The 26,513-nt window shown below is 41.1% G+C and overlaps 2 protein-coding genes across 5 annotated transcripts in view; both read left to right on the plus strand.

Annotated features, from left to right (window-relative positions):
• The window catches only part of LOC143736071 (uncharacterized), a 795,401-nt gene that overhangs the window by 321,761 nt on the left and 447,127 nt on the right, over positions 1 to 26,513 (plus strand). The window lies entirely within an intron of this gene.
• On the plus strand, positions 52 to 26,468 carry shc2 (SHC (Src homology 2 domain containing) transforming protein 2). Of its 4 annotated transcripts, XM_077226510.1 has the most exons (17): positions 53 to 233; positions 1,677 to 1,735; positions 1,831 to 2,038; positions 3,490 to 3,591; positions 5,127 to 5,357; positions 8,821 to 8,891; positions 11,342 to 11,402; positions 11,498 to 11,617; positions 12,609 to 12,662; positions 12,778 to 12,829; positions 13,873 to 13,999; positions 23,570 to 23,747; positions 24,231 to 24,321; positions 24,459 to 24,626; positions 24,725 to 25,014; positions 25,564 to 25,717; positions 25,792 to 26,468. In XM_077226510.1, exons 5-16 carry the CDS (start codon positions 5,217 to 5,219, stop codon positions 25,690 to 25,692), a joined length of 1,482 nt encoding a protein of 493 aa, XP_077082625.1. In that variant the 5' UTR covers positions 53 to 233; positions 1,677 to 1,735; positions 1,831 to 2,038; positions 3,490 to 3,591; positions 5,127 to 5,216; the 3' UTR covers positions 25,693 to 25,717; positions 25,792 to 26,468. The 4 variants fall into 4 exon arrangements, with proteins under 4 accessions (XP_077082623.1, XP_077082625.1, XP_077082624.1 ...); XM_077226508.1 differs by lacking the exon at positions 3,490 to 3,591 and having other exon boundaries at positions 52 to 233; XM_077226509.1 differs by lacking the exons at positions 53 to 233; positions 1,677 to 1,735; positions 1,831 to 2,038 and having other exon boundaries at positions 3,248 to 3,591.

Consider the following 26,513-nt stretch of genomic DNA (forward strand, 5'->3'; position numbering starts at 1 on the left):
TCCGCCCCCTCCGCGCGCGCCTGCGTTTGATTGATAGGTGTGCACGCGTGAAGAAGATCTGTTGGTGTGGTTATTTTGGTGAAGTGTGCAAAACACTCTAAATGATTTATTTTGGCAATGACAGATTTATTCTTCTTTTGTTTAGTCTGAAAGCATCTCTTGAGGTGTTCTATACAAGAAAATGTTTTGTAGGACTTTTTTTTTTCTCGTTAAAGTCGTTTCAGGCTTGGAAAGTAAGTAGTGTACTTATGTAAACTATACAGTAATTTACTTTGATGACCTTATGATATGCGTTAACCTTCTCTTTACTCCAAAAAGTCTTTGACATCACTTTTGACATTTATCCAGATGATCAAACGATGGCAAATGATAGGCCCAGTCTCCGCCTAAAGTTCACTATTATCCTGTGTGTTTTACATACAATTATTACATATCATTTTTCAAATATATTGTAAACCAGTGTATTTCAAATTTACATTTCAATACAATTTTCTACAGATATTCTTCAGAAAGTAATTTCGCTGTCCCTCAAAAGTGTTATGACAATGGAGGTCAATGAAGAAATAAACTACAATACAAACTGTTTCAAATATAGCCACAAGACTGTTTGAGCTGTTTTAACTTGCACTGACATTTCTTAAAATATATCAGAGCAATTGTTTTATCTCAAGATGCACCAGTAATGTTGCAAACTACTTATGCCTAATCCTGCCTTAATCTAAGTGTGAAACCAGGCCTATAACTGTTCAAATCAGACAAGTGTGATAACTTGGTGTAACTAACTCCTGTCATGATCATTTAACGCTACCAAATCTGATACGATAGTATATGTGGAACAATGCTTGAAAGATATGATGACTTAACTATCACAAAATACGTTTACAAAGAGCAAAACACCTGCAGGAATTACATAGCACATAACTAAACGTTAATCCACCTAGAAAAGCTTAAAAGTAGGCCTATAATTTAACCAACTTCTGTATAAAAGCATCGCATTTTTCCACCAAGTAGTTAATTTACAAAATAAAAGAAGTTCTTAATTATGTATTAAGCTTTGTTCTTGGAAAATGGTTTGCTTTTTGAACATTTGAAGACATAAAAAAGAACACATATTCAATTGAGTTGTTTGAGGTGGCAGAGGTTTGCTCCATTTTTTCTTCTTTAGTTTGTTGTCATCTCTTTTTTTCAGATGCTTTAACATTTAATGTCAGGGCTGCTGATTTGACCACAGTGTTCCTGTGACCTTTTTAACAAGCGCATATCGTTTCAGCACACAATGAAGTACAGCCAAGCGAAGAAGGCATTAGAAAGTCTCTTTATTGTTTGTCTTTCACTCCTCAATGTGTTAGTCATCAGTTTAAATGACAAATGATTTGCTCTTTGTGTGGTGCGCCAATATACATAGTGTATTTTTGATGCCATGTTCTGCAGAACACACTTTTTTAAAATTGTTTGCCTTTTTATGCTGTATTCTATGGTTGTTTGAGAAAACGACTCAAGCTTGCTAGAACTTTTAACTAAAGGTTAACCTTAGTGACTCTTTTGTAAATGAATTACACGGTTTCCGTTTCACAAGTAACTCGTAATAACGTTTGTTCAAGCTATGAATTCGAATGAGGAATGCTTTTGTGCATATATTACTGATACAATATTTAGCACAGTCTTTTTATACTCAGACACACCGAGGTGCCACATTTCGGACAACTCTTAGCAGCATCTACCATTAGTACGACAGGTTAAGTTTAAGCATTTTTCAACTTAAATATTGACACTTGTGTTAAAGTGCATAAGACCAGAGCATCAGTAACATGATTGGGCATTACATTGCAGGAGGTGTGTTTATGTGATGCTGTGGATTCCTGAACAAGGACACATGGTTCTAGCCTGTGGTTTGAGTGGTTTCTCTCACCCTTTGGGCTCAAACTTCACATCTGTCGACTCTTATTTGCTGTTACCCTTCCTCTACATTCAAACACACAAGTTTGCATGTGTTTTTGCTGCTTGTGTAGGGCCGGCGTTGCAACCTGCAGCAGATTTGGTGAGTTACTGTATGATTGCCTCTCATGTATATATTTAATCTTTCTACATGAATATATTTAGTAATAGCATTTTGTGATACATTGCTACAAATGCTTTAAGAGGATGTGGTAAATGCCTGCCATGTGGAAGATGTATTTTCATTTGGCGGTATTTTTTTTAAGAAAGCAAATATTAAAATGTTACATTCACACACGTTGACCACAATTTGATGTTTAATGTCATGATAATACGTTCGAGCAGATGAGGTTAATGAACTCGCAGTGCATGTCACCTGCTGTCTGGCATTGATCTATTTATGTACATGTGACTTTTACATAGTAGGAATATTTTTTATCAGATTTAAAAGTAGTACATGATTTTCCACGTTGGCACAAAATAATGTAGTAAATATGCGGTTTTTTTCCTACTACATTCATGAATATTCTTATGTCGTCGCATACAGTGAAAACTGCTGTAATCAGTGATTATCTTTGTCTCAATATTTGGGTAAAATGACCTTGTTTGTAAGTACAGCGGTCAAACATGTTCTAGTGCTGGGTTCTTCGGGTCTTTCAGGACCAGAGAGAATAAGTGGAAATCCCTTGTTTTGTGTTATATCAAAATAGAGTGGCCTTACATATAATAAAATGTGTTTAGTACTATATTAATGTACAGTCCCTCTCACAAGTTTACAAATCCCACTTTTTACATGCATTTACTAAAAAAACATTCATCCAGAAACGCATTTATATAAACTTATTTAAAAATAAAGGCATCTTGCAGTCTGAGATCACACAGTAGCCCTCGGTGCATTGTTGATTTTAGTGTGACAATTCACGATAATTTACTTAATTAAGGGAATGGTGACATGGGTCCGATTCCTCCAGAACTGAGCATTCATGGCTCCCTGAGGAGAAGCGGACATTGAATGAGTGAAGTAGTCTTGTTTTCTCATTTTCTTGCTTTTAGGCACTCTTGTGGTTTTGCTTTTAACAAAGATATTGATCCAGACTGTGACCCTGCACGTGCACTCTCACTAATTGCAAATGGTCCCGGTGACCCCATTCTTGAAGCTAAAATTACCCCAGCTAGGCACGCAATGCATGTGACAAATGGAAAAACAACAAAATTTCTGCACAACACCTTTGAGAGGTTACCCAAGAGCTGTTGATTTAGGAACATTTTAAAAGAAGCCATTTGTGAGTCAAGAAACACGTGAGGATTTGTTAACACCACAAAACTCTTTTGGTTTCCACCAAAATAGTCTTCACACATAAGCAAAGTTAACGGAACATAGAGTATTTTAAGTGCTTCCTGTTTATTTGGCCTTGTGGAGTCTTTGCGTTTACTTTTTGGGCAGTTGCGAAAAAAGTGACGTCAGTGCAAAGGGAAGAGACTAGTCAAAGAGGCACCACGTCTTACGCAAGTCCTGTAAATGTGACAACTCAGATGTTTTCTTGACTTCGACAGCAATAGAAGAGCAGAGAAAGTATCAGCAATCGTTATATTATCCATACTGCAGCAATATGAAGAACACAGTTTGGATGGAGAAGCAAGTAATGGTGTTGTGAGGTATTCTATATTATTCTATATTAACTGGTGTAAAAGATGCCTTGATGTCTTGAGTACTCATACGTGTGCACTGTGTAACAAGCAACTTAGATATTATTTTTTTTAAGAGGTAGTTCAACTGAAAAAGATTATTATTTTTCGTCTTCATTTACTAACCCTTATGTTTCTTCTCTGGAACACAAAATAAGATATTTTTGAAAAGTGTTTGAAAAGTCAAACAACATTGGACCCCACTGATTTTCCCTGAAGAAAAACTAACACGGAGACATTTTTATTTGTAGGTGAAAATTAGGTACCGGTAAAACATCTACTATAATATATAACAGATTATTATCAACTAGACATGGTAAAAAAGTTTTTGGTGCCAGATGGTGTAGTTACAATATTCACCAGCAGGGGCTAACTGTCCTATGCTAACCTTGATCCCATGAAATTAACAGTGCAGTCAGTAATTTATGCGCCGCCAGCATCACCAAACAAAAAAACAACTGTTATTTCTCAGCCGAATTCACGCCAGTGTTGTTGAGTTGGGCTAGTTGTCTGACTGCTCAAAAAAAAAGTGATTTTTTGATAGCGCCACAGTATTTACACCTTTCAGAGGGATAGGGGAAAGTATTGTAGCATTCAAAACGGCACACATCACCTTTAGCTAATGCTGCAGGATGGCTTTGTACGTGTCAGTGTAGGATAAGTGCAAGATGCTGTAAGGAGGTGCTCAGGCAGATGTGCATTAGCTAATGTTGTCTGGGATGGGCAGGGCTAATAGACAGACCATAACACTATGACATCATCAAGAGTGGGGGCAAGCTGAGCTGAGAGAGAGAGAGGGAGAGGGAATGAAGAAGAGAGGGAGGGATTAAGCAAGCAACAGTAAGGGCCAAAGAAACTGTCAGAAAGCAGAGAGAGAGAGAGAGAGGACGCAGGGCTAGACTCAGTCCGCACAGAATCTTGTGGATTTCTCCTTTGCTTCCACTGCATCTTTCCTTTTCCCTTTCCCTTGTCATCCCCCCCTTCCCCTCCCTCTTCCCCCACTGTCCTCTCCGCTCTGGACCGCTCCTCCGGGCATGCTACTTAAGCCCAAGTATGGCCGCTTCCGTAACGACTCTGTGACCTCCTCCGACGACCTGATGCAGAGCTTAGCCATGAGCGGGAAGATGGTGGCCACGCCGGTGGCCTCCTCGTCCGCGCCTGGCTTGGAGCTGCCGCCCCTGGAGACCGCTGCCCTTCCTCCGCCTTCGGCCCAGGTGCTGGCCGACTCACCCGGGCTGGACGCCGAGCAGGACGGGACCACCACCTTCTGCATGCTCATTCCCAAGATGCCCCAATGGAAGTTTTCCAATTCGTTGCTCAGCCGTAGCCCGTCCAATAGCAGCTCCGGCTCCAATTCCAGCAAGGAATCCAGCAGGGCGCCCCGAACCGACAGTTCCCCTGCTATTGCTTTCGGGGGGGCAACCGTCCCCAGTGGTCCTGTGGCAAGTCTTGCAGCTGTGTTCAACTCCTGTGACCCTGTTTGTGTGGGTCCCTGTTCCCTACAGGCAGTCAGGAGGCAGAGGGCAAGTCCAAGAGAGTCCAGTGCAGGGGCCACTGAGGGGAGTCCAGGGGGATCTGGGAGCTTCAGGACCGGAATGAACCGGAGGAACAGGGTAGAGGGAATATGGCTGGGAGATAACTTTACCCAGAAGGGCAGCTTCATCAATAAGCCCTCGCAGGGGTGGTTGCACCCAGACAAAAAGATCAGCAGCACGGGTGCTTCATACATTGTCAGGGTGAGTTCCCTGCTTATCATCTTGAAATCTCAATATGCTTTCCGCCTAATGTTATTTTGCAGGTCTGCAGCGTTTTCAATATGCTGCTATGTGATGTTATCGATAGTCATTTATGTACATTCATTGCACCATCTAATGCAGCTCTGAAGACGCAGAGAGAGATTTGACTCCTTGCAGCTTACAAACAACTGCAACATCTTGTCCTTTCAAAAGCTGAGTTCAGGCAAAACTGCTTATGATATGAGAACAATGGTGTTCTGTTCACTGCAGTGTATTGGTTGTCTGGGTGCAATTGCCTGAGGAGAAAGGAGGAATATATAATTTAATCTAGATATATTGCTTTGTGTGGTAATGCGTCAGAGCAGGGGGCAGGCGTGGATAAACTAACTGCAGATGTAAACAACTAAACTAGAACTGAAGGGAGGTGGAGGGTGGCTTATTGTTTATGACTCAAGATGAGTTGTTCGCAAAATTTATATTTGATCCCAGGATGGACATTTGAGCTATTCTCAAATTTCCATTTTGGGATCAATACTGGTTTATACAGTATATGCATGTGTTTTCTTTAAGGAATAATAATGAAATTGTGATTAAAATTAGCATAGCATTAGCAAATTTGAGTTCTTTAAGCTCATGTACAATAAACATTTGATTTATTGTTTACTTAGTTTGTAATGTTGAAGTAGACATCCTGTTAGATAAAACATAGTAGGCGAAACAGTGTAGGCTAACCAATAACAGTTTGGTAGATGCTGTGGATATAAGCCATATCTTGGGTCAATCAAGGGTTATAAATGTTGGCAGACTATTTGACGTCAATGACAATTATCCTCTCTCAACCCAGTTTCTCACCCCCCCGCCCCTGCACTCATCCACCCCACCGTTGGTTGTAACCACACGGCCCTCTCTCCAACAACCCAGACTGGGCCTGCGCACGCACCTTAATTGCATTACACAGGCACCATTCATTCGTTTATTCAATTATGTTTAATCACAGTCATTTGTATCACATGTATAGCAGAGGAAACAGGCACGGAGGGGGGCAGTTAGCCAAATAACACTGTGGCATGTTGGTATAAATAAAGGGATTTATGTTTGGCTAAAACTAGCGGTTAGCTACGCAAAAGCATGTAATTTTTTTATTTTATCATAATCTGCATTTCCATGGGTGAAAAGAAAGTTGTTTCATACTTAGACTGGTGTGTGTTATTCCTAGATGACAAAATTTCTAAGAACAAAAGACTACAAGGAATAGAAATTTAAAAGCAGCGCACAGATTTTGTACATTTCACCTCATATATAGGAAGTATAAACCTCACTGGTCATTTTCTCTAGTGCAAACATTTTCTGGGCAACCCCCCTCTGTTATAAATAATAGTGTGTATATATATATATATCGCTTCCTCTCTTTCTCAAAGACCTCATTGTTGGCCAACATGCTGTGTGCTAAAGTAACGCTCTCCTTACAGCAAAATCTGCAGTTTCCTATCATCAAAACAGTAGTCTATAACTTGTTCCCATGAAATTAAATTAGGACAAGCTCAAAAAATGTCTACCTCCACTACTGACACTACTGACACTCCACTACACCTGTGACATCACTGAGTGATGTTTTTCACTTGTTCTGCCACTATGAAGACATTTATGTGTGAATGTATATGTATGTGTTTATTTATATATATATAACTGCAGCAGATTTAGCTGTAAGGAGTGCGTTAATTTATCACACCCCGCATGTTGGCCGACAATGAGGTCTTTGAAAGAGAGAGGAAGCAAAAGAGATGCAGTAAAAAAAGAAAAGGAAGAAGATACATTATACTGATTGAACACTTCCCGCTGCTCACTAATGTAGTTAAGATGTCTGCAATTGCTTGCTTAGATAGAAATGAGCTGGTGTCAAGACATGCTCTTAAAAAAAAACCCCAAAAAACCTTAAAGGGACAGTACACCCAAAAATGACATCTAATTTTCTCAGCCTCCAACTCTGACTGTCTTTCATTTGTGGATTACAAACAAAGACATTTTTTAAATACATCTCAGTGTTGTCCAATGTTGTTTTGGACCCCATTGACTTTTATTATATTGGAAAATAGCTCTTCAAAATATCCTATTTTTGTGTTCCACAGAAGAAAGACAGTCATACAGGTTTAAAACGACATGAGGGTGAGTACATCGGAGCATTTTCAGTTTTATGTGTACGCTCCCTTTAAGAGAAAAGGAATGATTGCAGAAAACATGAATGCAATGTTAGAGGGACTGATTTATATTCATAGAGAACAGTTTCAAGGTCATAATCAGTTCTTTTGGGAATTCCCCAATGCACACTTGTACAGTATTTGTTGAAGAAGCAAACACAGAGGATGTTGATCTCAATACAACATAAAAAACTATTGTCTTAAAGATATACTTCACCCAAAAATGAAAATTCTGTCACTATTTACATACCCTCATGTTGTTCCAAACCTGCATGACTTTTTATGTTACATGGAACAAACAAAAAAAGTTTTTTTCATACATAAACTGGACATCATTGGCCTCCAGTGTTGTTTTGTTTCCAGCATTTTTCGAAATATCTTCTTTTGTGTTCTGCAGAAGACAGAAAGTCATACAGCTTTGGAATGACATGAGGGTGAGTAAATGATGACAGACTTCTCCTGATCGGGTGAACTGTCCCTTTAAGCTGGAGATTTACTCCATCTTAAGTTTCTAACTGATATAGGGAAACCACTTTGACTTAACCGTTGGCCATATGACTTGTGCTTTGGGTCGAGGTAGGCGTATGCCTTTGAAATCCTTTACCCAGCCTAAGACAACAAAAATGATCTGATTACTTTCTACAATCATCCGTAACCACAAACTCATTATTCAGACATATGTCGCACTGTCAGTGTGGGGGTGGGCATCTTGCGATATGTTCCTGTGACCCTTTTGAACGCATTAGTGACTAACTGCCGAATAGATATTTCCCTACACCTTCATCAGAGCACTTTCCACGTCCCAGAAGGGCCAGACTGCAGTAATGCCTCTTATCTAGTCCACCCCCACCCCACCGGTCATGATGTGGTTATTGCTGTCAATCTCCTCACACTTCGCTGTAATTACCTTCCCCAGCACAGCTATTATGTCGTCTTTTTCAGAACCGCCGAGAACAAGCTGTCTTTCTGAAATTATACGTTTAGTATTTATCTGTGATTATGCAGCGTTATGCTAAAGACGCATATGCACCCTTCTGCCATTATTGTGCAGCTAAACCATCCTTGTGTGCGCGTGTGTGTATGTGTGTGAGAGAGAGAGAGAGAGAGAGAGAGAGAGAATTGTTGCTTTTGTTTTCAGCATCTACATCATGGACTCATGGACAACAAGAATTAGACACACATTTCCATGAAGCAATTATGACCTCTGGGAAATTAAAACTATTTAACTGTAATGAAATGTGTCATTTTGTACTTTTTTTTTTTTGCAGTACATGGGCTGCATTGAGGTTCTAAAATCGATGAGATCTTTGGACTTCAACACAAGGACACACGTCACCAGGTAAAGTGTTTTTTATTTGGATGTTACTGAACCTAGATCTTATTTAAAGCACACACTTTTGTACACAACATCTCTTTGTTTGGTGAAGGGAATGTGATGATGTGGGGTTTTTTTAATTCCAAAGGCCAAGGGAACTTTATCAGGATGCATAGTATCCTGGATTCATGAAAAAACTGGCCTTTAAAAATAAAAATCTGCCTGCCTCTATGGGAACTTAACATAGGGGTGTGCTTACTTATGCAACCTGTATTTTAAGGAAGAACATTTATTTATTTACGATACATTATTCATTCACAAAGAAAATTGTTGTCCTTAATTTAAAAAATGAGGAAAAATCCAAAAGATGATTTTTTTATTCCTCTTTCTAGTCAACTTTAGCATGGGTGTGTTCACTTATGCTATCCACTGTATATATATGTGTGTGTGTATAATATATATATATATATATATATATATATAATAAAGATTTATTGCAGACACAGGTCCATATAACACATCATACAGTACAAATAGGAGATACGAGGCAATACATAAATAAAAAAAATACATATATAAAAAATTCCATATTAGCCTATAGGATATACAGGCTATTGCACCAATGTCGTCTTAACCTAGAAGTGTATCTACAACAGCTTTTCAGAGGACTGACTAGGGCTTCAATTATATGGTTCACTGACTTGTCCAGGCGACACCTAAAACTAAACATCAGTTGTCTTAAGATTTTTGTCTTAATATATAAGTTGTCTTATATATTAGTGCTTTCATATTGATTAATCGCATTAGCATAAAAGCTTGTAAATATATGTGTATATGTGTGTGTATATATATATTTAGATGCGATTAATTGCAATTAATCGATTTGACAGCACTAATATATATATATATATATATATATATATATATAATGTTTTACCTTACTCTTCATGTTTTTAGCTTGTTTATTCATTTATTTATTTTTGGCTTTTAACTCGTTGTTTTTATTTATTTTATTATTACGTAATTTATATTAGATTGATATATTTCACATCGAAGCAATATAATATCACTTTGCGGTTCACTTTTTGTGTGCCAAACCATGTTTGAACGTACGTAAGTGTGCACGCTTGCATTAGTTCTTAGGTGTATATTTATTTATATGTGTGCAAGCATGTGCATTCTTGTAGGGGGTGACGGGGCGGAGCTCCAGATTCCCGAGGGCAACAGTGCAGTCCCTCTCCCTGCCCTTGCTCATCGATCAGCAGAAACCCAAACCCCATGGCCCACAGTGGTCTAAAGTGCAGATTGCACAGGCGAGATGGAGACGGAGTGATATATCCATGTATTATTAACGACTCCAACTAATGACTGTGGAGGCCCTCTGGGGCCCAAGATGATGCAGATTGCATGGGGTAGAGTTAGAGTTGATAAACAAGGATGACTGGAGAAGAATGATAGTTTTGAGTAGAGAGTGGCAGTCTGTTATGACATTATAATGGTTATAATGGGAATGATTGGAACTGGCTGCATATTTAGCCAGAATCTATTTTGCAGCAGAAACGAATGGCTTGTAAATCAGCTGATTTGCGGTGCTCCGAGGAAAGAGGGAGTGTGGGTGGGGTCTCTCATTTGACATTGTCATGGAGCGTGGCCTAGAAGCAATTTCCATAAAAACAAAGAGGCAAAACGCACACTGGCGCGTAGTCTTGCAAAATAAAAATACACCAAGAGAAATTGTCACAACCACTCTTTGCAATGCTTATTCAATAACATATATTGGAAAAATTCCCTGAAAAGTCCTTTGCTGGGACAGTTGGGACTTTTAAATTATTAATGTGCTATTTGATAGCATGCTGGTGTTTCGAAGTCACTGTGTCCGCTGTTGACCTCACAACCCATGATGCCCCTCTGCCAAACTGTTCACAGCTATTGAAATTGTTTCACAAATTACACTTTTTTTGTTTTATTAGTCATATTAAGGCACCCATCACTACTGCGAGTTTTGGTCTTTTCTCATTTGAGAACAATTTTACAAATTGTGGTGCTTTGTTTTTGTTTTATTTATTTTTAAACATTTTTTGTTTGGTTTGTTTTCGTTTTGTTGAGCCGAAACAATTTCCTGGATTGATTTAACTCAGCTCTTTTGTTTTGTTTTCGCTGAGCTGAAACAATTTCCTTGATTGATTTAACTGAATTGTTTTGCTTTGCTCTGTTTATTTGATCTGACAATACACTTGCAATATTTGAATAAGCTTTATTCTTAGGCTCAGACACATTCCTTATTTATTTTCACACAGTGGTTGCACTGAAACAGAAGAGAAATGTTTTTTTTTTGGGGTTTTCCGGGTATGTGAGATCTGGTAATACCTCTCTAATAGTGCTCCCTGTGTGTGTGTGTGTGTGTGTGTGTGTGTGTGTGTGTGTGTGTGTGTGTGTGTGTGTGTGTGTGTGTGTGTGTGTGTGTGTGAACACAGGGAGGCCATCAACAGATTGTGTGAAGTTGTACCCGGAGGAAAGGCTGCCTGGAGGAAGAAAGTAAGAGCAAATTGCATTTTTGGCCCTTTTTTTATTAAGCAGATATTTAAGAAAATGTAGTGATATCCAAATACTTGTTTTGCTTCCCATTTTAGACCAACAACAAAACCCTCCAGTCTATCATGGGGAAGAGTAACCTACGTTTCGCTGGAATGAGCATCGGTGTCAACATCTCCATTGAGGGCTTGAGTCTACTCGTCCCCACCACGCGACAGGTCGACCCTCTAGACAGGATAACCCCTTAAAATCATATCAGCCCCAACCGATTTATCACAACATTATCATTCCTACAGATGCGCCAGAGAAACGAGGGCGCAGCCATCTTTAGAATATTGTCTTCGAACTTCCGTTTTTGCGGTCGCTCTGTACATCTCTACGGCATTGCTGTCCAGGAGTTATTAGCTTTTGAAGTGGATTTACTTAATGTAAAGTTAACGAAAGTTAGCATGAGGATTGTAGTGTTTAAAGGAGATTGCTTAACAAATGTCAGTAGACAGGGAAGATTTTAAAATGAGCCATTCATTTATAAATACGCAGGATTAATGTAAAAATACAGACCGGAAGACAAAAGACAACGAGCGCAGCGCTGAAAAGGGGCGGGGCTACATAAGGTCTATACGGTGTTGAGGAGTTACAGTAACTCGACAAAACTAAATGTTTCAGTAGTATGACTGCAGCTTAACAACTGATTAAGCTGATGTAATAAGCAAACATTTCAAAACGGCCTTTTCCTACTTGTGTAACTTTGGAAAGTTTGATTCATTTTAGTGAATCAGTTATTTTAGATGATTCATGTAAATGAACAGATTCAGATTTGTTTCATGTTCCTGTGCAGTACTGTAGTAAAATAATACTATTATTTTAGATTATTTCTTATTAAAGATTAATAAGATTAATCAGACTTATTAAAGATTAAATTAAATTGCTTAAAGTATTCAATTTTTCCTAGTTATATAAATTTGTTGGTTAAAGTCTGACAAATTGAGTTAATTCAACAAAACTTAAAAAAAAAAATTAGGGCTGTGATTAAATTATAAATTATATCATTGGATAGTTATTTATTTGAATATATATTGCCCCTTTAAGCTTTTCATACTTTCCCCCGACACTGTTTGTTTTTTATTTTTTTTAATAATTTTTTATTAATACTTAAAAGGTCGGACATTTTTTTTCTCTTTTTTTCATTTTTTTTATCTCTTTATGTAGGTGATTGCCCATCACCCCATGCAGTCCATATCTTTCGCCTCTGGTGGAGACTCGGTAAGACCTCTAAAATACATGTTTACTGTTCAAGGCCTCTTCTTTCAGCTCATATCATGTCTGTTTACATTTAAAACTGCAACTTGATTCTGACTGATTTCTTCACGTGTTGAAGGATACACCTGATTACGTCGCCTATGTGGCCAAAGATCCTGTCAATCAAAGAGGTATTTTTATTATATTTTTACTAATATATATATATATATATATATATATATATATATATATATATATATATATAAAGTTGACTAAAAAGAGGAATAAAAAATCATCTTTTTGAAATTGTTTTGAAACAATAATGCCTTAATTAAAAAAATGAAGAAAAATACAACCTTTAAGGACACCAATTTTCTTTGTGAATGAATAATGTATCGTAAATAAATAAATGTTCTTCCTTAAAATACAGGGTGCAAAAGTCAGGACACCCCTATGTTAAATTCCCATAGAGGCAGGCAGATTTTTGGCCTAGAGATTTGCATGGTTTTATTTGAGTTAGCCTAATAGCTGGTTTGATTTGCATTGAGTGATGATCTTATGGAAAGTACTCCCTGCAAATCTCTAGGTATGGTGAAGGGAATGTGATGATGTGGGGCTATTTTAATTCCAAAGGCCAAGGGAACTTAGTAGTATCCTGGACTACTAATAGTATCCTGGATCCATGAAATAATTGGCCTTTAAAAATAAAAATCTCCCTGCCTCTATGGGAATTTAACATAGGGGTGTCCTGACTTATGCAACCTGTATTTTAATGAAGAACATTTATTTATTTACGACACATTATTCATTCACAAAGAAAATTGGTGTCCTTAAAGGTTGGATTTTTTCCTCATTTTTTTAATTAAGCCATTAAGATCAATTTCCAAAAGATGATTTTTTTATTCCTCTTTTTAGTCAACTTTAGCATGGGTATGTTCACTTATGCTAAGCACCGTGTATATACATATATGTATACAGTATATATATATATATATATATATATATATGTATATGTCTTATTGTATTGTGTATGCATGTTATGCACAAAACAAAAATATGTGTTGTTAGAGTTACGGTCTTCATGTTGAGCTATGGTGCTTGTTTGGGACAAATGGGTTTGATCCCAGCTCGCGTCATGTCCCCAATTCCATTTCCCATTGATTTGCCTTAACTTTTGTTTGTGTCACTGATTATTTTAGCTAGATTTCTCACATGTGCGTTCTAATCCCTCTAGCGTGTCACATCCTGGAGTGCGGTGAAGGTCTTGCCCAGAATGTCATCAGTACCATCGGCCAGGCCTTCGAATTGCAGTTCAAACAGTACCTACACAGCCCACCCAAAGCCATTCCCACCATGGATAGGTGAGATTCACATAATGTCCCTTGAACCATAGGCCTTGTTTGTTTGGGCTTTTGGATGCATCAAAACATGAAAACGACAGTAGTTCCTCTATTGGTTTATCTGCAGTCAATGTTAAACTTCAGCTCTGAACAGTTTTCACAAGGTTGAAATAGGATACACACGACTTGTGTTTCAATTTAAAGCTAAATTTATTTAAGGGGCTCTCAGAAACCACAAGCCTGCTCAGTGTCACATCAGTTATGGATCATTTCTTTCAATTTGTTCAATTATAAATCATTGTTGTTAAATGCTCTTTCTTGTCTTTAATATAAGTCTACTTCCATATATAGACAGGATCCTTCTGTAACTGAAATGGAGCTGATGTCACTCAAATTAACCGTACTAAATAGAAAACAGCTCTGTGTGCTGTTAGCATGTTGCTAAGCTAACACATGAAACTCTAAAGGTGCGATCACATTAGCACATTAGTCACTTTCCGAATTCACGTGATCGTGATCAACTTGAACCTTTCACCCTTAGGAAAAAAAAGGGAATATACTGCAAAATATAATGCGATATATTACATAATACATTTCCATATATGGGAAACTAGTGCTTATATTTTTCAATATACTGCAATATATGCATTGACCATGTATAGCTATATATTCATGAATATAAATCTTTTATCCTTTATTGTGTACATACATTCACATTTATATGGGAACATGCATGTGCAATATATGTTCACACATGTACACACACATTCACGGAATGAGTTACGACAGATTTCTAGTTCCCAGCATGGTTTGCTTCTGACTGATTTCTGAAAGGAGCAAATGTTAAAATGAAGTGTCATTTACTGTGTTTTGCTCAATATTAACCTGTTAACCTTCAAGGCCACTTTTGAAAAATCCCCAGAAATGGCATACCCAAACTTAAACAGATACAGTTCATGAACCCTTTGCACTAAAAGCACAAGTATGATCTCATTTGAAAGCTGACACCTAGTAGTTTATTGTAAATGTAGAAATAATTATTGTCATAATGAAAAAAAAATGTTTAAATAGCTTCAAAGTTTTGTAAAGTTATTAGAAATTTACTTTTATGAAACATCTTCATAAAAATAAAATTGAAGTTGGCCCTGGAGGAATCTAGAAATGCACTGCAGCTAAAGCCATATGTGTGACCATTTTATATTTAAAATCTGAAAATGATAAGTCTAAAACTCTGTATTTAGTTAAATGTTTTTCAAGATCATGTCAAATTACTTTATTTTGATTAGACTCTAAAATGCAAACTGATGTTTAGTCATCTTCTGAGTCATCTAATCAGTCTATTGTCTCTATTATTTTGTGGTGCAAACGAGCCCCATTCAGAGTCAGTCTCTCCCTGCACACATTTACACCTCTCCAGACTGGTTATGGCTCTAAATATGCATTTCTTTTGTCTGCATTATAGCTACTAACGACTGGCTATTCACAGGCTATTCATAGGGTTTCAAACCCTAATTTCTTTTATCAAAGTTCTCACTAAATATTTGAAACTGGTATCAAATGCACTGAAACATTTCAGTAAGCATTCCTATTTAGAACAAAAATCATAAAACAATAACTGCTGGTGGCAGGTGCACCTGGGCTAGCTAGCATGTTAGCTTAGCACACCATCAATACACGACCATTTATGAGATTAAAACCATGTTTGTGCTCCAAACTTACTTTATAACGCAAGTCGAGTGTTTTAAATAATCTTCTGTGATCTAATTTGGCTTCAGATAAAAAAAAAATCCGACAGAAAATGTATTATTTATAGTGTTCTGCACGATGATGAAATCTATATCGATTAGCATTACATTATAAATATAATCTATTATTATGAAATACCTGGCATGGCTTGAAGAACACAGGTAACTCAAATATCATTGCAATCATGTTTATTGTCTTCAAAACATCTTTATCTGCATGTTACAGCGATCTCTGTCAGCTACTTTCTGTATCAGTGACGTCCTGGAATGTCACATGACTATGGGTCTTCTTCGTGATCCATATATGGACTGTTATTGTGCATATAGCGCCCTCAGGCTATTGGTATGAATTGAAAACACAGCACATCTCAGTAAGAAGCGATCATAATGATTACATCGACGCATTTGGGTATAAATTCAACAAATATTATTCCTGTCTATAGAAATATGATGTTAATCTATGAGAATATATCAATATTTCTCCAAGTCTGCACATTTTTGAGCTAAAGCCCTGAGGGACGATGTTTTGTGAATCGCTGTCATGACGACAGCTTGGAGTGTTTTTTATGAATGGACCAGCTGACGCTCATAATTCATATTAAAGGTATCGACTCATTTTTTCATTTCATAACTCCTGACACAAATTAAGACATAACTGTCACTATAAGTTTCTCAGAATACAATAGTGGTCAAATACTGAATCTTGAGTATTATATCTTTTTAATGATGTATAGTTTGTCAAGGTATAACATTAAATCTGATAGTAAATTTGAACTAAATAAAAAAAAAAAACGCTTCAGTGCGCCGACGCTCTGGAAACGGTTAACAGGTTTTAATATAGGGGGGAGATCTACTCGGTTACTCACGTAACCTCAGTTCCCTGAGTTAGGGAACGAGTATTGCGTAGCTATACGCAGTGGGGAAACTCCTTTTCCTCGATTTACTGAAGCCTTTATGTAAAGCGCATTTGCAGCTGCACAGCTAGAACATGAGCGTCTGGCTCGCTCATAGGCTGCGCTGCGGCAACTGCACATCCAATGGCGCAGGCGCCTCTGACGTGCAACCAATGAGATCACTCTGCGTCATACACGTCAGGGCCCGCCAAGGGGGCGTGACCTCAGTCTATAATAGTCCCCGAATTCGCCATTATAGCAGGTTTAACGACTGAAGCGACAACTTGCCATGTTACTATAGTGCGGCTGGCTACGCAATACTCGTTCCCTAACTCAGGGAACTGAGGTTACGTGAGTAACCGAGTAGTTCCCTTTCGAACGGTCACTTCGTATTGCGTAGCTATACGCAGTGGGGACGCCATGCAAAACGCCGCACTGAGTAACTGGCTGCCACTGCAACTCAGGCCCCTGAGCATACAGAACAAGCCATAACCGCATAATTATGTATAAATAGACCAGACACCGTCAGGTCTAAAATAGTACACATCAGTTAGAAATAACCCAACATACTACACCAATGAACCCAGACACTGTCGGGGTTATTGGTATATGAACATATAACCAGTCAAGTGGGTTTATATATGAAATTATAACCGGCCAAAGCAGGTTTTATATATGTATGGAATATAACCGGCAAAAGCGGGTTTTATATATGTCATATAACCGGCCAAAGCGGGTTTTATATATATGTAAATATAACCGGCAACAGCGGGTTTATGCATGAATACAACCAGCCAGCAGCGGGTTTTATATATATATGTGAATGTGATAGTGCACAGTAATATATGACAAGACCAGCCACCGACGGGTCTTAATCATACCGAAAGCACCTTCGCCTGCAGGGAAGGCACTTCCCTATTATAGAAACTCATAAATGTGGAAGGCGAGGACCAGCCGGCCGCATCACAAATATCACTAATGGGAATGCCAGATGACCAAGCCCATGACGAGACATACCTCTGGTCGTATGGGCCTTGATACCTATAGGGCAAACTTGACCCGCTGCGGTATAAGCCATAGAAATAGCATCCACTATCCATCTAGACAGTCTTTGCTTAGTGACTGGATCCCCCTTGGATCTACCACCAAAGCAGACAAAAAGCTGTTCTGATTGTCTAAAAGACGCAGAAAGCTCCCGATAGATTCTCAGCGCTCAGACAGGGCAGAGAAGATTAACCTCTCCATCCTCTGCAGAAGGAGGGAGGGCTGATAATGTCACCACCTGTGCTCTGAACAGTGTTGAGAGCACTTTAGGAACGTAACCATGTCTGGGCTTGAGGATGACTCTGGAGTCATCTGGACCCAACTCCAAACATGCAGGGCTCACAGAGAGCGCCTGCAGATCTCCCACTCGTTTGATAGATGCCAACGCCATAAGGAGAGCGGTCTTCAGCGAGAGGGTTTTTAGATCAACCGATTGGAGCGGTTCGAAAGGCGGACCTTTCAGAGCCCCCAGGACCGTGGAGAGGTCCAGAGGCGGCACAGACGGAGGCCTGGAGGGGTTCATTCTCCTCGCACCTTTCAGGAATCTTACGACCAGGTCGTTTCTTCCCAGTGACTGGCCAGCCGTCAGAACATGATGTGCTGCTATGGCTGCCACATACACTTTGAGCGTGGACGGGGAGCAACCCGCGTCCAGCAGCTCCTGTAAGAATGAGCGAACCACTGATATCACACATGACTCTGGGTCAGCCTGATTTTTCGAGCACCAGCTGGAAAAACCTGACCATTTTGAAGCATACAGGCGCCGAGTCGACGGGGCCCTGGCTTCAGATATAGTGCTTAAAACCTTCTCAGGAAGGTCCTTGGGTACCCGTTGAGGGGCCAAACATGAAGGGCCCATAAATCGGGTCTTGGATGCCACAATGTCCCGTTCACCTGTGTGAGGAGGTCTTTCCTCAGTGGGACAGGCCATGGGATTGTGTCCGATAACTGAACTAGTTCCGGGAACCACGATCTGGTTTTCCAGAGAGGGGCCACCAGAAGGACTGGGCACCCGCTCTCTCTGACCCGTTTGATGACTTGTGGAATCATCGAGACGGGGGGGGGGGGGAAGGCATAAAAGGGACGGTTGGGCCAGACATGGGCCAGCGCATCCCTGTTCTTCGAGAAGAACAATTTGCAGTGGGTGTTGATTCTCGAGGCGAAAAGGTCGATTTCGGCCTCGCCAAACACCTTCCATATTAGACTGACCGTCTGTGGGTTCAGGGACCACTCGCCGAGGGGAGTGTTGTCCCATGAAAGCATATTCGCGCCCACATTCTGGACGCCCGGGATATGCGCTGCTCTCAGAGAGCTCAGGTTGGTTTGTGCCCATATAGAGGAGGTCTCTCGCCATCGCATGCAGGTTCCCTGACCTGATGCCCCCCTGGCGATTCATGTAGGCCACCACTGACGTATTGTCTGTGCGGACTAAGACGTAGTGACCTCTGAGGTTCGACAGAAATGCCTTCAGGGCCAACCCAACTGCTTTCATCTCCAGACAGTTGATATGTAAGCTCTGCTCCGTGCTCGACCAGAGGCCGGATGCATGCATGCCCTCGTGCAGCGCTCCCCAACCCAGGTTGGACGCATCTGTAAGAACCACTTTCCTCCTGGAAATTGTTCCCATTGTCACCCCCTCGTGGTGCCAGTTCTGAGCCCGCCAGGGAATCAGGGTTCTTAAACAACCGTGATTCACCATAACGCGCAAGCTGCCTGACTGCCATGCATGAGTTGGCCCACAGCGTTTCAGCCAATGCTGCATCGGGCGCATGCGCAGTAATCCCATGCGGAGTACTGGCGATGCTGCTGCCATGAGACCAAGCAGTTTCTGAAATTTCTTCAGTGGCGCGCGCTCGCGCAATCTGAAAGTGCCTGCAAGCGCTCGCACCGAGAGCGCGCGCTCTGTGTGAGTCACGCTGTCATAGCTCTCGAGTCTAAAACTGTGCCCAGAAAGATCATGCTCTGGCTGGGGGTTAGTTTGCTTTTTGAAACATTGATTGTGAAACCCAGGCATTTTAGATGGCCGAGAATCAAATCCCTGTGAGCTAATAGCTCGATTCTCGACTGTGCCCCCACCAGCCAGTCGTCGAGATAATTTAACATGCGCACTCCCTGAAATCTCAGAGGAGAAAGCGCTGCATCCATACACTTCGTGAATGTACGGGGTGCCAACGATAGACCGATCGGCAGAACGGTGTATTGATAAGCCCGGCCCTCGAAGGCGAATCTCAAGAATGGCCTGTGACGAGGATTTATTTGAATGTGAAAGTAAGCATCTTTCAGATCCATTGTGACAAACCAATCCCCCGGACGCACTTGCGCGAGGATATGTTTGATAGTTAACAATTTGAACGGCCGTCTCATGAGAGCTTTGTTCAAATGTCTCAAATCTAGAATGGGTCTGAGACCGCCGTCTTTTTTCGGAATCAGAAAATAGCGGCTGTAAAAACCCATATTTTTTAGCGCGGGGGGGACTAATTCTATCGCCCCTTTTGCTAATAGATTTTGTACTTCGGTGCGAAGCACGTGACCCACGTTGCTTCTCACCGAAGTCTCGAGAACCGCCTGAAATTCTGGGGGTCTGCGAGCGAATTGGAGCGAGTAACCTCGCTTTATAGTGTTTATGACCCAACTCGACACATCGGGGATAGCTTGCCAGGCTAGAACCCGTGTGGCTAGGGCTTGACACACTGATTGGGGCTGGTCGCCTAACGTAGGGGGACCTGATACCCTTATATTGTGATTTGTGCACACATTGAGTATTGGACTGACTGTACAAGCATTTGCGTGTGGGGAAGTCAGTGTTACAACGGGGGAGGGGCCACCTAGTGAAGGGGGACCGTGAACCCATATATTGTGATTTGTGCACACATTGAATGTTGGACTGACTGCACAAGCATTTGCGTGTGGGGAAGTCAGTGTTACAACAGGGGAGGGACCGCCTAGTGAAGGGGAACCGTGAACCCATGTGTTGTGCTTGTGAAACTGATAGCTAACATTTTGAACGGCCGTCTCATGAGAGCTTTGTTCAAATGTCTCAGATCTAGAGTGGGTCTGAGGCCGCCGTCATTTTTCGGAATTAGAAAATAGCGGCTGTAAAAACCCGTATGTTTTAGCACAGGGGGGACTAATTCTATCACCCCTTTTGCTAATGAATTCTGTACATCGGTGCGAAGCATGTGACCCACGTTGCTTCTCACCGAAGTCTCGAGAACCGCCTGAAACTTTGGGGGTCTGCGAGCGAATTGGAGCGAGTTGCCTCGCTTTATAGCGTTTATAACTCAACTCGACACATCGGGGATAGCTTGCCAGGCTATAACCCGTGTGGCTAGGGCTTGACACACTGATTGGGACGGGCCGCCTAACATAGGGGGACCTGATGCCCTTATATTGTGATTTTTGCACACATTGAGTGTTGGACTGACTGTACAAGCATTTGCGCGTGGGGAAGTCAGTGTTACAACAGGGGAGGGGCCGCCTAGTGAAGGGGGACCGTGAACCCATATATTGTGATTTGTGCACACATTGAATGTTGGACTGACTGCACAAGCATTTGCGTGTGGGGAAGTCAGTGTTAAAACAGGGGAGGGGCCGCCTAGTGAAGGGGGACCGTGAACCCATATATTGTGATTTGTGCACACATTGAATGTTGGACTGACTGCACAAGCATTTGCGTGTGGGGAAGTCAGTGTTAAAACAGGGGAGGGGCCGCCTAGTGAAGGGGGACCGTGAACCCATATATTGTGATTTGTGCACACATTGAATGTTGGACTGACTGCACAAGCATTTGCGTGTGGGGAAGTCAGTGTTACAACAAGGGAGGGGCCGCCTAGTGAAGGGGGACCGTGAACCCATGTGTTGTGCTCGTGTGCTTTATTTGGGTCGCCGTGAAAACGGCGTTTGTTTGCAAAGACGCGCTCACTGCTGCGGGCCTGTTTACAATAATAAAATCCCCAGCCGCCTGAACTGTACAGGGGGCTGTGGGAAGTTTTGCTGGCTTCTTTGAGGGTGGTCCGGCAAGCGCGGGACACGTGCCCTCTCTTTCCTTTGCGTGCTAGGACGGCTTTGGCGGGAAGCGTTCGGCATCAGCCGCAGGGCGGGGCTGAGAGGCCTGTTTCGCGGGCTTTGCTGGTCGGCGCCAGCTAGCACGGTTAGTTCCACTCGAGCTCGAGGTCCGCGACGGCCTGTGTTAGGATCCGAAGCATTTCAGCGTCGGAGTTAGTCCTGCCTCGCTGGGTCCGCCGAAAGAGACGAGGCCCGCCACGGGGTGGTGGGGGGGCGCTGATCTCCCTCGAACGGGACCGGAGATGACTGAGCTGGAGTGAGTGAAGCACGCGGGGACGTGGCCGGCGTGCATTCACAAACGTCCGTGCTCTCTGGATGCCGTTGGCTGCGGCGCTTCTTCTTCCTCGGCTGAAGTAGGGCCGGAGAAGGGAGCGCGGGTGATGCGGCGCCGCCGTCTCGAGAGAGAGCTAACGTTAGCCGAGTTCGCAGCACGGAGATAGGCATGCACGCGCAGGCCGCACATCCGCCGACAGAGAGTGCATTCTCTGCGTGGTAGAGTCCCAGGCATGAAATGCAGCTCGCGTGTTCGTAGGCCTCGCATAACACGAGGCATATGGAACAAAGCTGATACAGATATAAACACATAATAAACAGATATTGAAAAGGATATCGCCGGATAGCCACAGGAGAGACGGCGTCAGGAGAAACACGGTTGAGATGTGTAGTCTGCTGAACTGTAGCTCGCTCAGGCTGAAGGCTTGTTCGACGGCGAAGGCTCAATAAATGGTCAGAGACGTGAAGTTTGTCGCTGAAGGAGTAAAATCTGCTATAATGGCGAATTCGGGGACTATTATAGACTGAGGTCACGCCCCCTTGGCGGGCCCTGACGTGTATGACGCAGAGTGATCTCATTGGTTGCACGTCAGAGGCGCCTGCGCCATTGGATGTGCAGTTGCCGCAGCGCAGCCTATGAGCGAGCCAGACGCTCATGTTCTAGCTGTGCAGCTGCAAATGCGCTTTACATAAAGGCTTCAGTAAATCGAGGAAAAGGAGTTTCCCCACTGCGTATAGCTACGCAATACGAAGTGACCGTTCGAAAGGGAACTGTTAGTGTTTAATGTTTTCTTATTGTGGAATTTAAAAGTTTTTCTGGTATGTTTTTGGGGTCATTGTGCTGAAGAGTAGAGCCTGTGGTTAGGCTGACGATTGGCCAAAGAACATAAGACTATAATTGCTATATTTTAAAGTAATGGCTTTGCACTCCGCAGCACAGTGATAGTCTCTTGCTTGGTTAATTACTTTAGTACATGCAGGTGCTTATGATAACTAGCTTGAAAATATGAAACATTTATAATGAAAATAATTAATAAATATAAGAAATAAATTACATTATATATTTCTCTATATATGTGTGTTTATTTTGCTTGAGTAAATATATCTACAATATATTACAGATGCAGTAACATATCTGATCACATATACATCAATATAATATGAAGTGTATTACTGAATATAAAATTACATACATTATGATATATTAGTAAATATATTGTCACATATGTTCAATATATGAAAAGCAGCAATTCCTTATGTATTATTCAATATATTGTAATAGAACAGTATACTATTCTGTATATTTTCAATTACATGGTTAAACCATTTAATATATATTGATCATTCATATGTTATTTCATACCTTAATAAGCATAAAAACATAAAGCACAGACAAATATTAATTAAAATAGTAATTTGTAAGTAGATATTGCTTAATAAGCCTTTTTTTACTAAATGGAAATATATTTATGATTTATATATTCAGATTGAAGGAAGTATATAATTACCTTTTCACTGATTGCTAATATGTTGATGCGCAAACATGCTAAATAGCTTTATTTAATGTTTAGGACTATACGAACAGAAGAGTCAGCGTGGGGTGATGACGAGGAATCGTCTGAGCACGATTACTACAACAGCATCCCAGGGAAGGAGCCTCCCGTTGGGGGAGTGGTGGACTCTAGGCTCAGGCCTCCCGCGGGCCTACTGGGTCACGTCCACACACAACCACAGAGCAAAACTGCTCAGGTAAAACAATAGACTTTATTATAAATGGATGTGGAGTTAAATTCCTGCTTTGAAATGTGTTATGAACAGCATGAAGTTTGTGGAGAGAACAAACTAAAATTGGCCTTTCACTTCCGTGAGTGGTATTAGCATAAAGCTAATTGCGTCAGGCAAACAAACGAATGAAAGCTGAAAACCTATATGCCATCTGCAAGAAATGAGCAATTCTTCAATTATCAATGATTATTTTTAAAACTACTTGACCTTTCGAAACCTTTGACCTCTTTAACCTGCCCTGTCAAACTAACCATAATAATTTGTTATAGGCCTAATTACCTTCCACACTACAAAAAAAATCTATTTTTTAGCTTCTTATTTTTTATACTTTGAGAAGAAACATAGTGTATAAGACGTTTTATTAGAGGACACATATACATTATACAATGTATTATAATTTCTAATAAAAAAAAAGATGATCCTAGAATATAAAAATTATTCTTTCAGATGGGGTCACCAGCCAAAAGAGATGCTTGTAGCCTCCCTGCCGCCCACTTGTGTTATGAAACGCACTGGGACACGGAGAACAGCAGCTCAAGTGAGACGCCTGGTGGTTAATTATCAGTATTGTTACTTTTGTGACGTTTTGTTTTTTGCTGGAAGTAACATGGTCCGATATTCCAATTTTTTTCCTTCTATCGGCGATGCTATTTAGTAACAGTTTATTTTCTGTAGGTTTGACTTCCGATGGTTACCTGCGAGCAGACGGTCATCCTCCCGGCAGCCGCGATTATGAGGAACACCTGTACGTAAACACCCAGAATCTGGACAACATGGAGGCTTCAATGGATGCCCAAAGAGGACGCAAACCCGAGAGCCCGAAGAAAGACATTTTTGATATGAGTGAGTCCACTGCAAATTACTGAAATTGATTAATCTCAAGAAGAAGAATGCATACAACTCACTTCATCCTACAAATTGTACTGTTCTTGACCTCACAGGACCGTTTGAGGACGCCCTGCGTCTACATGAAGCCAGTGGAGTTTGCGTACTGGAGGACAAGTGGCCGAGTCCCCCACGGCGCCGGGCCCCCGTCGCACCCACAGAGGACCAGCTCCGGAGGGAGATGTGGTACCACGGACGCATGAGCCGCAGGGACGCAGAGAATCTGCTGGGCCGAGACGGGGATTTCCTGGTGCGGGACAGTGCCACTAACCCAGGCCAATATGTCCTGACTGGGATGCAGTGCGGGCTTCCCAAACATCTGCTGCTGGTGGATCCAGAAGGAGTGGTGAGTGACGCTTCAAGCTCAGTCAAACCAATTATGAAAACAATTAAAGGGATAGTTCACCCAAAAATGAAAATTAGCCTAAAAAATGTCCTGGCTCTTCCGAGCTTTATAATGGCAGTGAATGGCTGTTTCTGTATTGAAGCCCATAAAAGTACATCTACCATCATAATAGTGCTCCACACGGCTCCGGGGGGTTAATAAAGGCCTTTTGAAGCGAAAGTGATGCGTTTGTGTAAGAAAAATACCCATATGTAAAACTTTCTAAAGTTAAATAACTAGCTTCTGGCCAAACGTACATACAAACGGATTGCACTTATGTGTAAAGCACAACTTATGCGAGTAATGCCATTTACTACCATTATAAAGCTTGGAAGAGTCAGGAAATGTTTTAATATAACTCTGATTGTATTCGTCTGAATGAAGAATGTCATATGCACCTAGGATTACTTGAGGGTGAGTAAATCATGGGCTAATTTTCATTTTTGGGTGAACTATCCCTTTTAAACCACATCTTATATGAACTTTGTTTTAATTGTCCGTTTCCATTAGGTTCGGACTAAAGACATGCTTTTTGAGAGCATCAGTCACCTGATCAACTACCACCTTACGAACAAGCTGCCAATCGTTGCGGCGGAGAGTGAGTTACACCTCCAGCAGGTGGTCTGCAGAAAGCATTGACCTCCATTTGAAGCCCATATAAATGGTGAGAGGCATGTTCCTACAGACGATCAAAGCTTTTTGGTTGTGAAATTCATAGATTTTGTATTGTTTTTTCAGGGTTGTAGGACATCCCCTGTGCCGCCAATCTAGAGGCCTCACACTTGCCTTAAACACAGACTGTGAGCTTCCACTGGGACTTATGGGATATCCCTGTTCCTTAGGCACTGACCACCAAACAGCTTTCAGCATGCCCTGTTAAATCGACCCCTTCTTCAACAGAGAAGGCCCCAACAAAAGTTTGGCGATGGGAAATAAAGTGCTTGTGAACATTGAGTTTCCCAGCAGACTGTTCTTGGCATCGCCTAACAGAATTGTGAACTTATGAGAAACACATGAGACAAACCGTCCTATTCCCTTCCTTTTCTGTACAAGCGTTTGTCGTCATTTCTAAATGTATTCAGTAACTGTGAGACTAATGTTTCTCTGATGGTCACCTCTGGACTTCAGTGTGTTGTTGTGCTTACCAACAGTTTGCTCTCAGGATGCAGTATTTGTTAAGGACGTTATGTAAAGCTCAGTTGCTCTAATGCAGTCTTATCAAATGCACATGTTTAATTTATGAACTCAGGACCAAACGTTTGGGTCATGCTCATGTGATATTGCCCTTTTTTAAACGATAGTGTTCCAGACATGAATTATACTTCACAATTATTCATATTCCATTTCTCTTTTGTGTTTAGTCACATCAACAAATGCCCACAATGCGCATTTAAAGATTTCATTTAAAGATGCAATTAGTAGTTTCTTTTGTGAAGAGTCATCTGATTGGTGTACACTCA

This window comes from Siphateles boraxobius, unplaced genomic scaffold (assembly GCF_051911475.1).
Source record: "Siphateles boraxobius isolate OS27281-9 unplaced genomic scaffold, OSU_SipBor_1 13, whole genome shotgun sequence".
Lineage (NCBI taxonomy): Eukaryota > Metazoa > Chordata > Actinopteri > Cypriniformes > Leuciscidae > Siphateles > Siphateles boraxobius.